The sequence below is a fragment of the Protobothrops mucrosquamatus genome, unplaced genomic scaffold (genome assembly GCF_001527695.2).
Source record: "Protobothrops mucrosquamatus isolate PMUCROS unplaced genomic scaffold, P.Mucros_1.0 scaffold1607, whole genome shotgun sequence".
Taxonomy (NCBI): domain Eukaryota; kingdom Metazoa; phylum Chordata; class Lepidosauria; order Squamata; family Viperidae; genus Protobothrops; species Protobothrops mucrosquamatus.
In genome coordinates, this window is record NW_015387770.1 from 81249 (window position 1) to 94358 (window position 13110).

Sequence of the window (13110 nt, forward strand, 5' to 3'; positions counted from 1 at the left end):
AAAAATGTCGTTGCAAAGGATATGTTTTGCTGTTCACAAGCTCTGTCTTTGTTGCAAATTAGGTACAAAAATACTCATGCTGGGTGATAAGGGAACAACCCAGGAATTCTTTATTTGTATGCCACATTCAGGTCCGGCTTAAAACATTCTTTACAAACCACAGGGATTGTGTTCCTACAACTTAATAACCCCCCCCCCCCCAAAAAAAAAAACCCAATACACTATGGCTTAACAGGATGTGTGAACTCAGTAGGAAGTTGGATGTTTAGAGAACTGGCAATTCTATTATATTCAACTCCACAGAGGAGATACACAGGTACTCCTCGATTTAATAACAGTTCATTTAATGACTGTTCCAAAGTTACAACGGCCCTGAAAAAAGTGCCTTAGGACTGTTTTTGACACGGCTGTTGCAGCATCCCCAGGGTCACATGATCAAAATTCAGACGCTGGGCAACTGACTCGTATTTATGATGTTTGCAGTATCCCGGGGTTACATGATCCTTTTCTGCGATCTTCTGACAAACGAAGTCAATGGAGAAGTCAGATTCTCTTAACAACAACGTTACTAGCTTAACAACCACAGTGATTGCTTAACAGTGGCAAGAAAGGTAAAATGGGGCAAAACCTACTTAACAACTGTCTTAGGGATGGAAATGTTGGCGTCAATTGTGATCAAGGACTACCTGTATAAAAATAGCTTTTCATCAGCACTTTGTGTCAGGCAAAAACTACTTTAAAAGATTGGCAAGTGTACTTTATTGAACATCCAGCAGAGTAGCAAAACATGGAATTTCTACAAAACGCTGACCAATACATTAATGCCACCTACTCTTAAAAGATCGTAAGAATCAGCTAAGAATAGTGAGGATGGGGTCTCAGAGGCTTGGCGTTTTCAATCCGTGAGAAAATTAATCCTTTCCGACGGGCTTGTCTCCCAACAAGATTTTATTTATTGAATAAAGGCGCATGGCCACCCAAATGTGGGAGCATGTAGAAGATTGAATTCTTATTTTTAAAAGAGTCAACATTCAAAGCTTTTTCCACGGACTCTTGCGTGATCTATGGGTCTCAACGGTGGGTTTATCAAACAGCTACATTGGACTGGTGCTTGCGATCTAACAGATGGGTCAGGTAGGACATCATTTAGCAGCTTTGCGCTTGCTGAGGGTGTTGGTCTTCCCACAACCCAAATCAGTACGTATATATTCTTGTGAGATCGTTACATTTTCCTTCGGGAGCTTCGTACTTAGCCTGAGGGGGTGTGTGCAGGGGTTCCTGCCTGTCAAAAGGGAACAAGAGATTATCCCGTAGAATGGCTGCCTGATACAGCTCTTCCGACTCCACCCGTAGTTCCCTTAAAGCTTGTTCCTGGGCAGCGGCCAGAGTTTTTATGGTGTCCATCTCGGCCTTGTTCTCGCGATGCTTATAGGCAGCCCACCGTTTCAAAATTTTAGCTCGTCTTTCGCTTTCTTCAAGGGGCAGCGGTGTGAGCTCTCGGACCCTGTGAGGAAAAACACGGTCAGGCCACAAATCACAAATGACACGTGGAGATTCTTCTAAACTGAGTTCTTTTGTTTCACATACGTTGCCCTTAACAATTCATTTAGGGACCGAAGTTACGACGGCACCAAAAAGTTTTCATACTTAATGACCTTTGCAGCATTCCCAGGATCACATGATCAAAATTTAGATGCTTGGCAACTGACTCGTATTTATGACGGTACACCATCTTTCTTTAGAAGAGGGTTCCTCAGCCACTTTTGAGACGTGTGGACATCAACTCCCCAAATTCCTCAGCCGGCACGAACGAACGTGCTAAATACATGCCCAGTGTCCCATTACCTTTTTTCATCCATGAATCTGAAGGGGATTATGAAGTCTTCAATGGGAACCAGCTCTTGAGCTGCTTTTTCCAATTTTCTGATTTTCTTTTTCAGCCGTTCTCTTAGAGCCTGGTCCTTCTTCGGATCTGTCTTTTTCTTCTTCCTTGGGGGCTCTGCTCTAATGGAGGGGGAATAAATAAAATATAAAAATAAAATACGATTTTTTACAGAATGCTGTTTCACCTTCTCAGAATGACTTTAGTCTCAAAAAGGAACAACTGGTTGTAGTGTTGTGCAGTCCTGCGACTGATGACATTTGTTTTGCTAGTTTCTAGCCTTTTTGGCCAGTTTACATTAAAAAAAAAGTACCCATAGGAATGGATTCATTTAACAACCACCAAATCTGCATTATAATCACAGTGTTTGCTTAACAACCAGTACAAAATAATTGTAAAATTGAGTCGGTCACTTAAGTCGGTCACTTAAGATTTCCAGGCTCCATTATGGCCATTTATGTGTGGATGTTGGGTTCTATGTGTGCTTACTCAAATGTAAATCCTGTTGGATTCAGCAACACTTTTTCCTACATAAGCAAGAATTAAATGGCAGCCATATGGACTGGTTACTTGAGTGCATTGGATAAATTTGAAATGTGAACTTGGAAAAGCATTTTAATAGTTCTTCCTATATTATCAGGTGGAAAGAATCAAATACCAATATGGGCTTTACCTCATGGGCAGAGCTGTTCTCAGTTCCAGGAGGGAAGACTGCCAGTGGTTCGCTCGGAGTTGACCATTCCAGATTAACTGGGAACTAAAAAATGTATATAATGTCAATCCAGGATTGTTATGGGGAAAATTGGAGGAAGGTGCGTTGGATATGTCTGCCACCATTAATTATTTATCAATATTAATAAAGGCGGGATGCGAACGAATAAAAATAATGGATGGACGCTTATCAAGGAGACATCCAACCTAGAACTAAGGAGGAATTTTCTAACAGTGAGAACAATTAATCAATAGAATGAGTTGCCTCCAGAAGTTGTGGGTGCTCCATCACTGGAGGTTTTCCAAGAAGAGACTGGACAGACATTTATCCGGAACGGCATAGGGTCTCCTGCTTGAGCAGGGGGATGGGCTAGAATAGATGACCTCCAGGGTCCCTTCCAACCTTCTTCTATGTTCTTTAAATTATGATAAACTGTGGATGCTCCATCGCTGGAGGCTTTTAAGAAGAGACTGGACAGCCATTTATCCGGAATGGCATAGGGTCTCCTGCTTGAGCAGGGGGGTGGACTAGATGACCTCCAGGGTCCCTTCCAACCTTATTCTATGTTCTATAAATTATGATAAACTGTGGATGCTCCATCGCTGGAGGCTTTTAAGAAGAGACTGGACAGCCATTTATCCGGAATGGCATAGGGTCTCCTGCTTGAGCAGGGGGATGGACTAGATGACCTCCAAGGTCCCTCCCAATTCTGTTATATGATAGCTTTTCATGGCGAGGTTGGGGGTCCTCAAGGGCTCCCCCTAAGCAGCCCATGGGGGGGGGAGAAAAAGACCCCCACCCACCCAGAACTCGCTTCTGGCCGCTTACCGAAACAAAACGCCTCCCGTCCCGCTCCCGAGGAGGTTCAACGCAGCCCGAGCCCACATGGTTCCCTTCCCGACGGAGGACCGTTCCCAGCGATGCACCGCAGTCCGACGTGAATGCTGCTCTCCGGCTTCCGAAGGCTCGTCGGGAAGTTCCGGAAAAGGTGCGCGCGCAGCCTTCGCATCTACCTCCTTCTCTCCCTCCCTCCCTCCATGCTGCATTTTCCAACCTGGCGCTCTCCGAATAACCATAATAATAATAATAAAGTTGGAAGGGATCTTGGAGGTCATCTAGTCCAACCCCCCCGCTCAGGCAGGAAACCCTTTACCATTTCGGACCCTCTCTTGTTTAGAATGCCGGACGTTGGAGAAGTTTGCTTCTGGAGGAAAGGGAGAACGGTCAATTTGAGGTAATGGCGGAGGAAGGGGCTTGGCTGCGAGTTCTAGTCCTCCCGCTGCCGTGGAAGGTCACCGTCCAACCAAAAAAAAAACCTGGAAAAATTGGGAATAAAACAAGGTTTTTTCCCCTGGTTTTTTTTCCCCAAAGGGCTTTGGGGAAAAAGGAAAGAAAAAAAAACTTGTTTTATTCCCAATTTTTCCATTTCCCCCCACCCAGACTTTCCCATCTCTAGTGGTGGTGGTTCTTTGTATGGGTTTCTTTCCTCCGCCGAGAGTGAGATTTAGGATTTGGAGACATTGCAATTTTAAGCACCAATAACACCATCTTTGTAGCTAAAGGTTGAACTGGTGGGTCCTCTTTGAGGTTGGTGGTTTTCTTGCAGACCTCTTGCGACCCAACTAGGTAACCTCATCAGTACTAGAAGGGAGTGGGACTGTGGGGTTTTCTAGCACTGATAATACGTAGTTGGGTCATGAAATGTTTGCAAAAAAACCACTCAGAGAGCAACAAGGACCCCACAAATTTAAGTATAACAACTGTCTCATCCTCCCAGTACAATCCCATCCATTGCTGCTAAGGATTCTGGCTGTGTTTTGATTTTCCAAAATTGAAACCGCATATCCACTGCCTGGCTGCTAGAAAAATAATAATAATAATAACAACAACAACAACAACAACATAACACCCCGGACATAACAATTGTCAATAAGAAAGACAAAAAAGTCTGGATAGTGGACGTGGCAGTGCCTGGAGACAGCAGAATAGACGAGAAAGAACTGGAGAAGATAACAAAATACAAAGACCTACAAATGGAAATAGAAAGACTGTGGCAAAAGCAAGTAAGGGTAGTACCAATAGTAATAGGCGCCTTGGGTGCAATCCCAAAACAACTGGAACACCACTTGAACACCATCATTGGCATTGACAAATTCGCCATTAGTCAATTGCAAAAGGCGGCCTTACTAGGAACTGCTTCCATCCTGCGACATCTGTAATACCATCAAACATCCACATCTGCCTATCCCAGGTCCTTGGGAAGGACTCGATAGGTAGACAAAAATGCCAAATCCAGTCTGAACATCTGGCTGACTGTGCGATGAGCAATAATAATAATAATAATAATAATAATAATAATAATAATAATAATAGAGTTGGAAGGGACCTTGGAGGTCTCCTAGTGAGTCCAACCCACTGCTCAGGCAGGAAACCCTATACCATATTTTTATTCTATATAATGCAGATTTTATTCTATATAATGAGCACAGTTGAGCTCAAAATTTCATCATAAATGTGAGTCCGTTGCCAAGCGTCTGAATTTTGATCACGTGACCCTGGGGATGCTGCAAAGTGTGAAAAACGGTCCTAAGTCCCTTTTTTCATTGACCGTTGTAACTTCAAACGGTCACTAAATGAACTGTTGTAAGCCTGTATAGTAAAATAAATAAACACATTTTAATGCATTTTAAAATATATTTTAATACAGTATATAAACATAATACAATAAAATATACAGGTGAATAATACCCATATACCTGGAATATATAAAAAAAAAATCAATCCGAGCCGGGGAGTTGCAGGGACACTCATGACGTCACCCCACCGCCGCCTGGCCCGTCTCCTCCCGCCGAACTACACCTCCCGGCATGCCTCAGCGCCAGCCGGCACAGCGGAGGCTCGCGGGAGCTGTAGTTCCCCGCCGCCTGACAGGGCCGCCCCTCTCTCCTCTCTCAGCCCTGCCTTAGCCATGCCGACCGCCCGGGCCTCCGAGCCGCCCCCGAGCCTCCCCCCAACCCGGCCGCCGACCCCGCCGGGGACCCTCCGCGGCCGTGACGCCTCTCGCCCCCGCGCGCTTCCCCCCCCTCCCCCGAGAAGCCCCCCGCCGCGCCACCCGGCCGGCCTCTCTGGGCGTCGTCCCTTGTTTCCCGCCGGGCCGCTTGGGTCGTTGCCCTCCGCTGACTTCCGGCGTTGCCGGGGAGCCGCCGGGAGCGGGGGATGCGGCCGGGTGGCGGCGGCTGCTGCTGCTGCTGCGGGCGGGACGGGCGCGGGCGATGGCGCGGCGGCCCTGAGGCCCTCGAGGCGGCGGCGGAGAAGGGAGGCGGCGGCGGCGGAGGAGGAAGAGGAAGGCGGCGCTGAGACGGCCGGCGGGGCAGGGGCGAGGGCCGGGGTGCCGCCGCCGCCGCCTCCGCCCAGGGTAGCCTGAGCCGGGGCCGTCCCGCCTGCCCCGGCCGGCGGCCGTCCCCTGCACGGAGCGAGAGGGAAGCGGAGGAGGAGGAGGAGGAGGCGGCGGCGGGGAAAATGAAGCTCCTGAAGCCGACCTGGGTCAACCACAACGGTGAGCGCGTGCAGAGGGCGCCTCTGAGCGCGTGCAGACGGCTCGGGGAGACGTCAGCCGCCGCCGCCGCCCCCCGTGCTCGTGGCCGGGAAGAATGGAGGGGGGGGNCATGCAAAAGGTTGGGGAAGTGTTCTCGGCCCTATACACAAAGTGGGGGGGGGAGGAAGGAGGGGGGTCCTCTGAGCGAGTGCAGAGGGTTATGGGGGGGTTCCTCTGCGCTGGTGCCCCCTCACCCACTGGGGGGGAAGGAGGGGGGTCCTCTGAGCAAAGGGGGAGGGCTAGGGAGGGGGGTGTCCTTGGCCCCTCATGCCCCCCCCGAGGGGCCCTCTGAGTGTGTGCAGAGTGTTGGGGGAGAATCCTCGGATTTATCCCCACGGGGAGGGGAGAAGGAAGGGGGGGTCCTCTGAGCAAAGGGGGAGGGATGGGGGTGTCCTTGACCCCTATACACAAAGGGGGGGAGGAAGGAGGTGGGTCCTCTGAGTAAAGTGCAGAGGGGCGTGGGGGTATGCATTGCACTGCTGCCCCCACACTTACTGGAGAGGGGGGGTTAGGAAGGGGTTAGCTGAGCACGTGCAGAGGGCTGGAGTGGGGAGGACTTTTGTTTGTGTTGCCTCCAGACATACACACCCCAAAACACCATGGGGAGGGAGAAGAGGAGGAAGGGGAAGATGATATGGGTTCTACAAGCATGTGCAGAGGGCCCCAAAGAGTGGGCAGCGGGGTTGCCTCCCACCCCCAGAAATAGGGAGGAGGAGCAGGAGGAGTCACATGGGCCCTTGAGCAAGTGCAGAGCGCCCCTAGATGAGAAATCCCTGGACGGGCTCCTCCTTCCAGGAAATCAGCTGAGTGGGGCCTTCTGTTCAAGCTCAGAGACTACCAGCCTCCCTTCCCCTCTCCTTGCCTGTGTCCTTGAAGACCGAGGGAAAGCTCAGCACCACCACCCCCCTTCCTTTGAGAAACACTTTTTCACTCATTGTTGAGTTCCCACAGCATATAAATACACACCCCATCCACCCCCCAGTTTACAAGCAACTTACAACCTGGCTCAGGAATTCTGGGAGTTGAAGTCCATGAGTCATAAAAGAGCCAAGGTTGCCTACCCCTGACCTAGGTAAAGGATTCAAGATGAAAAATACCTCTCTGCTTTCTTAGACAATTGCTCTCTTTTGTTACGGTGGCTGGCAGCATCTTGCTTGCAGGCTTTTGTGACCTTGAAACCTGAGGTCCTCTAGGTGTGTGCAGAGTTCTCCATTCCTAAGGAAAACCAGAATGTGTGGCATAGGTCGGTGTGTTTTATTTACCGGCTGAAGTATTGTAGCTCCTTAAAGTTTGGACTGGCCTTTGCCCTGGGTTTTGATATCGGGACCTTGAAATGCAGGAAGATACCAAAAACTCTTACTTAGAATTTGGTGTTTTTTTTAAAAAAATGCCTCGCTTGTAGGATTTTTCATACAAAAAACTGTTTTCTTTGACATGTTCGATAACCAGTAGCTTTTGCAGTAATTAAAATTTTATTTATATATATATATGTCCAGTTGACTTTTTGGAAAAAGCAGCTTTGGGACAATCATGACGTGGATGATTAAGAATGTCTATTGCTATTTCTTTATTTATTGACATTTAAATTGGACTTCCTAGTTTGCCTCTTTGTTTGTTCAGCATAGAAGGAAAGTTGTTAGTGACATCTTAGCGTTTAAAGAGACACTTTCTGGTTCTCTGATCTCTCCAACTATGCACTTTGCAGTTTCTTGAAAACAGTACTGCTTGCTTACTGCAGACCTGTAATCATAATCATAACGTTGGAAGGGACCTTGGAGATCATCTAGTCCAACCCCTTGCTCAGGCAAGAAACCCTATCCCATTTCAGACAAATGGCAGTCCAGTCTCTTCTTAAAGACTTCCATTGTTGGAGCATTCACCGCTTCTGGAGGCAGGTTGTTCCACTGGTTAATTGTTCTAACTGTCAGAAAATTTCTCCTTAGTTCTAGGTTGCTTCTCTCTTTGGTTGGTTGCAGGGACAGTGTGCGTCTTCAAGGTACTTTTGTTGAAGTGCACAGTTCCCTATTTTAGCATTGTACTATTTCTATCCAGGGGAGGCTAAATGGTCTTTTTTTTTCCTGAAAATTTTAAAGAGTTCCTTGGAAGTCATCTAGTGCCTAAGTGGCCATTTCATGACCTCTACAGGAAATGTATTTCCCATCCAGATCAGGACTGCTTGGACCCATCTACTATGGGACATTCCCTGGGGAAAAAAAGTATTAAAATATACTTTGGACTGCTGAACAGATCATAGATCTCCCATTAGGCAGACAAATGTTAGCACCTCTAACTTGGAGACATTTTACATTGGGTCTGGTTGGGTTTTATGGAAAGCAGGGTGCATTTTGCAATTCCTAGCAAAGACCGTCTTCCGTTGTCGCTCATTGAACTTTATTCACCCTCCTGGACAGTTAAGCCTTTGCCTTAGTGATTTCTTGCTGGGAGATTTTGTAAAGATACCAACAAGGGGTCCGATAACAGAAGATAACATATTAACCCTCTTAAGAATATAGATTGAGAAGAACCCCAAAGTGTTTTGCTGATCCTTTAATCCTTATTATCAGGAAGGATCTGGAAGCAGAGTTGTTGTTGTTTTCCCTTCCAGAGGTGAAGAAAGGGGCTCCAGATACCCATACCATGCACAGAGTGTCCTGCTTGGTTTCCCAGGAAGGGGGTGTTTTGACGTTCCTTTCCATCCAAAGGGTTGGTGGATGGGCTACTCCTCAAAGTAGCCTCATTGCAGAGAAATTTCACCAGGGGCCGTTCTGCTTTCTTTTTAGAAAATCAGCTAAAATACCGTCGATCAATAAGACCTCCAGAGTGCAAACTTTGCCATCAAATAGGTCAGAGGGTAGAATATGTGCAGGTTTTAAAGCATATTATTAGTTGTTTGCACTTTTCTTTTGATGAAGCATTTTGTGTTCTGCTATATCAGTGGTTCTCAACCTTTTTTATGCCGCGACCCCAACCGGTTGTAAGTCAAGGACTAAACCGGTCGTAAGTCGAGGACTAAACCGGTTGTAAGTCGAGGACTAAACCGGTCGTAAGTCGAGGACTACCCAGCCGGTCGTAAGTCGAGGACTTTCCCTGCCCAGGCGCGCCACGCATGCGTGGTTCCGCCCCCTGCGCCGGCCGAGGCGTAGCTGGCAAGCGGCAGAGACAGAGCAGGCCGACCACCAGCTGGCCCAGCCCAAGGGAGGTAAGGCACCCGCCGGAAAAGGGGAAAAAATGGTGGACAAAAAAAATGGCGGACAAAAAAAATGGTGGACAGCCTTGCTTGGCGACCCCCGTGAAATGGTCGATCGACCCCAAATGGGGTCCCGACCCACAGGTTGAGAACCACTGTGCTATATGTTAGCGGCAATCTGCTGAGGCAGTGACGGGCTGCTAGAAATTTTTTCCCATTTCGTGCTCAGAGGTTATAGAAATAGAACTTGGCTGAGTTGGAGAAACATCCTTGGTCCCTGATCCCTGGGATCCTTTGGAAAACCAGAATGGATTACTCGGCTTCTTCCTCTTTAAATTTAACCTTGAAGTTTTATTTTGGATACTTGCTGGCTGGCTATCAGTTTGTTCGTGATAAACTATCTCTCTCTGCAGCCTGGGGTGCATTACAAACCCAAGGATACTCTCTGCTCAAAGATTTTTTTTCTCTTGTTTTTGTTTTCTTCCAGCCAAGCCGATATTTTCAGTTGACATTCATCCAGATGGGACCAAGTTTGCAACTGGAGGGCAAGGTACGGTGGCCGCGAACGTTTCTTGTAAACTCCTGCGCCCAGTCCGTAAAAGGAACTTAAATGGTAACCTGTACAGGTACACTTTGCTTAGGCACCACTTGTTCAGCGACTGTTTAAACTTGGCAATGGCGGGAGGGAAGACTTAAAACTGGTCCTCAAACATGGAGCTCTTGCAGCATCCCCACGGTCATTTGATCATGATTTGGGCCACTGCATTTACCATAGTTGCAGCATCCCGCAGTCACGTGATCGCCCTCTGCGACTTTCCCTGCTGGCTCCCAGCAGGCAAAGCCAACGGGGAAGGCGTGCGGTCCTCACTTAACAACCTGCGACTTGCTCAGCGACCACCACGAAAAACACTGTGAGTCGTGGCGGAGGTCCTCGCTGAAGGACTGCCTCGCTTAAGAGTGGCCTTTCCTGCTCTAAGGGCTGTTGTGGAAAAACCCAGTGAAAAAGACAGATAGCAACACAAAACAATCCTTCTTACTTTAAGACTCAGAGGTTTCATTTCAGCAGTAATTTGGAACACACACGTAAACATCCCTTACGTTAAAAACCCATTGCAATAAGGTCCAGTGACATAGCAGGTCCAACAAGGACAGCTATAGGCCAGTGGCAAATCAATCAGGTCCAGTCCCCAACTTTTTATACCCTTTCTCGTCCTAAGACCGTAGACTTAGGTCAGCAATCTTACACTTTCTGCTGAACATAACTTTCTCGTCTACATTGGAACCCGCCTCCATCAGCTACTTTCAGTTCCCTACTCCTTACAGTTCCAGTCCTTACGTTCTAAATATATTTAAAACAAGCAAGCTTTGCAAAAATCATATTAAGTCAAATACAGTTGCAGTTTAGATTACAAACAGTAGTTCCTTCGGATTGTAAAACTGAGCATAGCGCAATACTTTTGGTTCAATACTTTTCCATGAGGCCTGACTCAGTTCACCTGGCCCTAAACCTCACATAGAAGAACCATAGCCAATATTTTCGTTTTCCACAGCTCAACCCGTAAATAAGCAGCCCTTTATCTTAACAAATCTCTTTTGAATCAAGCAATGCTGAACGTATGTTTTAACCTAATGATAATTTTAAAATATTACCCTGGTCCTTTCGCTTGGGATACAGAAGAAATATTCTTAGACCTAAAATGACAGACAATAAAGAACAGTACAGGCATCACCCCTAGAGTTATATCTGACTTGGACATGCTCCCTCCCTGTTCGAATGCTGGCTTTTTTTTTGCTAGTTATAATAGCCCTGGGCTATTCCTGAGTCCCTCTGCATTTGGTTTTGATTTATTTAAGGGGTGGACTTTGCCTGCAGCCAGTCCCACAGCATGCTGCTAGCGTGGCGAACAGCAGGGACCGAGATTCTTGGGATAAAATATCAGAAGCAAATACGCTTGCCAACCCTGAGGTTATAATTAATGTGGCATTAGTTGGACTAATTCAAAATGTGCAATTTAATAGGCTTCAACGTTCAGTCACTTTCCCCTCTTTTATTTACAGTGGCAGGCGTACATTATTCCCTAATCAAAGTGATGCTAGCTGCAGAATATTTTTTTTTAAAAAAAAAAACCCTGTGAATTAAGCGCCGTAGGTGTTTCCTGAGATCTTAAATTATTATTAAAAAATATTTGTGGCTCCCTACTACTCGTTACAGACGTTAGATTTCCTGTAGAGTCCAGGTTGTAGCTGCGTGTCTCATAGTTTTGCATCTTTCAGCTAAACTTAAAAAATGTGCAGCCATGAACTGGATTTTAAAGGCCGTGTTTCTTTGTAGGGTGTTTTTTGTTAAAATCCTATCGCTGCGGTGCTCAGTGGAATTGGGTTCTCTGATTTTAAGTTGTGTGGACTTCAACTCCCAGAATTCCCTAGCCTAGCCAGACGCTCTGGGAGTTGAAGTCCACACAGCTTAAAGTTGAGAAATCCTGATGTATAAGCAGACACTTCTAGTGCTCTTGTTATTTGCTAAATTAAGGAGGAAAGTTACTCTCTGCTTCAAAGGAAGCTCCAAGGACCCTTAGCAAAGATACACAGCCTTGTTCGTCTCTTGTAGTAACTGCAATTTGTTTTTCTTTGTGTCTTCAGGACAGGATTCCGGAAAAGTGGTAATATGGAATATGGGTCCCGTCCTCAAGGAGGAAGACGAAAAGAACGAGAATGTACCCAAAATGCTTTGTCAGATGGACAATCATTTAGGTATGGTAGCATAGGTTTTTATTTTTTGGTGGTGGGGCTAATGAGCCAGCATAATGTGAGAGCCAGTTTGGTCTAGTGGTTAAGTCACCAGACTAGAAAGCAAGAGACCATGAGTTCTAGTCCCGCCTTAGGCATGAAAGCCGACTGGGTGACTTTGGGCCAATCACCAGGAGACTGTGAGTTCTAGTCCTACCTTAGCCATGAAAGCCAGCTGGGTGACTTTGGGCCAATCACCGGGAGACTGAGAGTTCTAGTCCCCCCTTAGGCATGAAAGCCAGCTGGGTGACTTTGGGCCAATCTCTCCCTCTCAGCCCAATCCACCTCACAGGGTTGTTGTGGGGAAAATAGGAGGAGAAAATTGTGTTGGAGATGTTCACCCCCTTGAGGTACTTGTAAAAATAATAAAGGCAGGATACAAATACAGGTGGTCCTTGAATTACAACCGTTCATTTAGTGACCGTTCAAAGTTACAACAGTACTGGAAAATGTGACTTACGGCCATTTTTCACAGTTAACGATCTTTGCGGCACCCCCTCCCATTATCATGTGATCAAAATTCAGATACTTGGCAACTGGTTCGTACTTACGACGGTCGCAACGTCCCCGGGGGTCACGTGATCCCTTTTGCAACCTTCTGACAAGCAAAATCCACAAGGGGAAGGCGTAGACTCACTTAGCAACTAGGTTACTAACTTATCAACTGCAGTGATTCGCTTCACAGTTGAGGCAAGAAAAGTGGTAAAATGGGGCAAAATTCCCCGAACAAATATCTCAACAACAGAAAAAAATTTGCTTAGTTGTGGTCATAAGTCGAGAGGCTACCTGTAATGTCTAATATACAATGCCAAAAAGGTCATCTTGCATGTTGGAGGATTAAAAACACCACCTGTGCTTTGAAAATATCACTGGGTGGTAACTCTTCCACTAATACAAGCTCCCACCTTAGTATAAGAAGGTGTTCTGAGTCTTTTTTTTTTTTTTTT

At 46.7% G+C, this 13110-nt stretch overlaps 2 protein-coding genes across 3 annotated transcripts in view; one reads left to right on the forward strand and one right to left on the reverse strand.

Annotated features, from left to right (window-relative positions):
• Positions 1–740: 740 nt before the first annotated feature.
• Positions 741–3527, reverse strand: MRPL40 (mitochondrial ribosomal protein L40). 2 transcript variants are annotated; one of them, XM_015822563.1, is made up of 4 exons: positions 3423–3527; positions 2556–2639; positions 1846–2004; positions 741–1504 (listed from the first exon to the last, which is right to left on the reverse strand). In XM_015822563.1, exons 1-4 carry the CDS (start codon positions 3479–3481, stop codon positions 1195–1197), a joined length of 612 nt encoding a protein of 203 aa, XP_015678049.1. In that variant the 5' UTR covers positions 3482–3527; the 3' UTR covers positions 741–1194. The 2 variants fall into 2 exon arrangements, with proteins under 2 accessions (XP_015678049.1, XP_015678050.1); XM_015822564.1 differs by lacking the exon at positions 2556–2639 and having other exon boundaries at positions 3423–3526.
• Positions 3528–6113: 2586 nt separating this feature from the next.
• The window catches only part of LOC107293408 (protein HIRA), a 27735-nt gene continuing 20738 nt past the window's right edge, over positions 6114–13110 (forward strand). The window contains exons 1-3 of the mRNA XM_015822559.1: positions 6114–6150; positions 9864–9926; positions 12017–12127. Of these exons, the coding sequence (XP_015678045.1) occupies positions 6114–6150; positions 9864–9926; positions 12017–12127 (211 nt within the window). The remainder of the gene's footprint in view (positions 6151–9863; positions 9927–12016; positions 12128–13110) is intronic.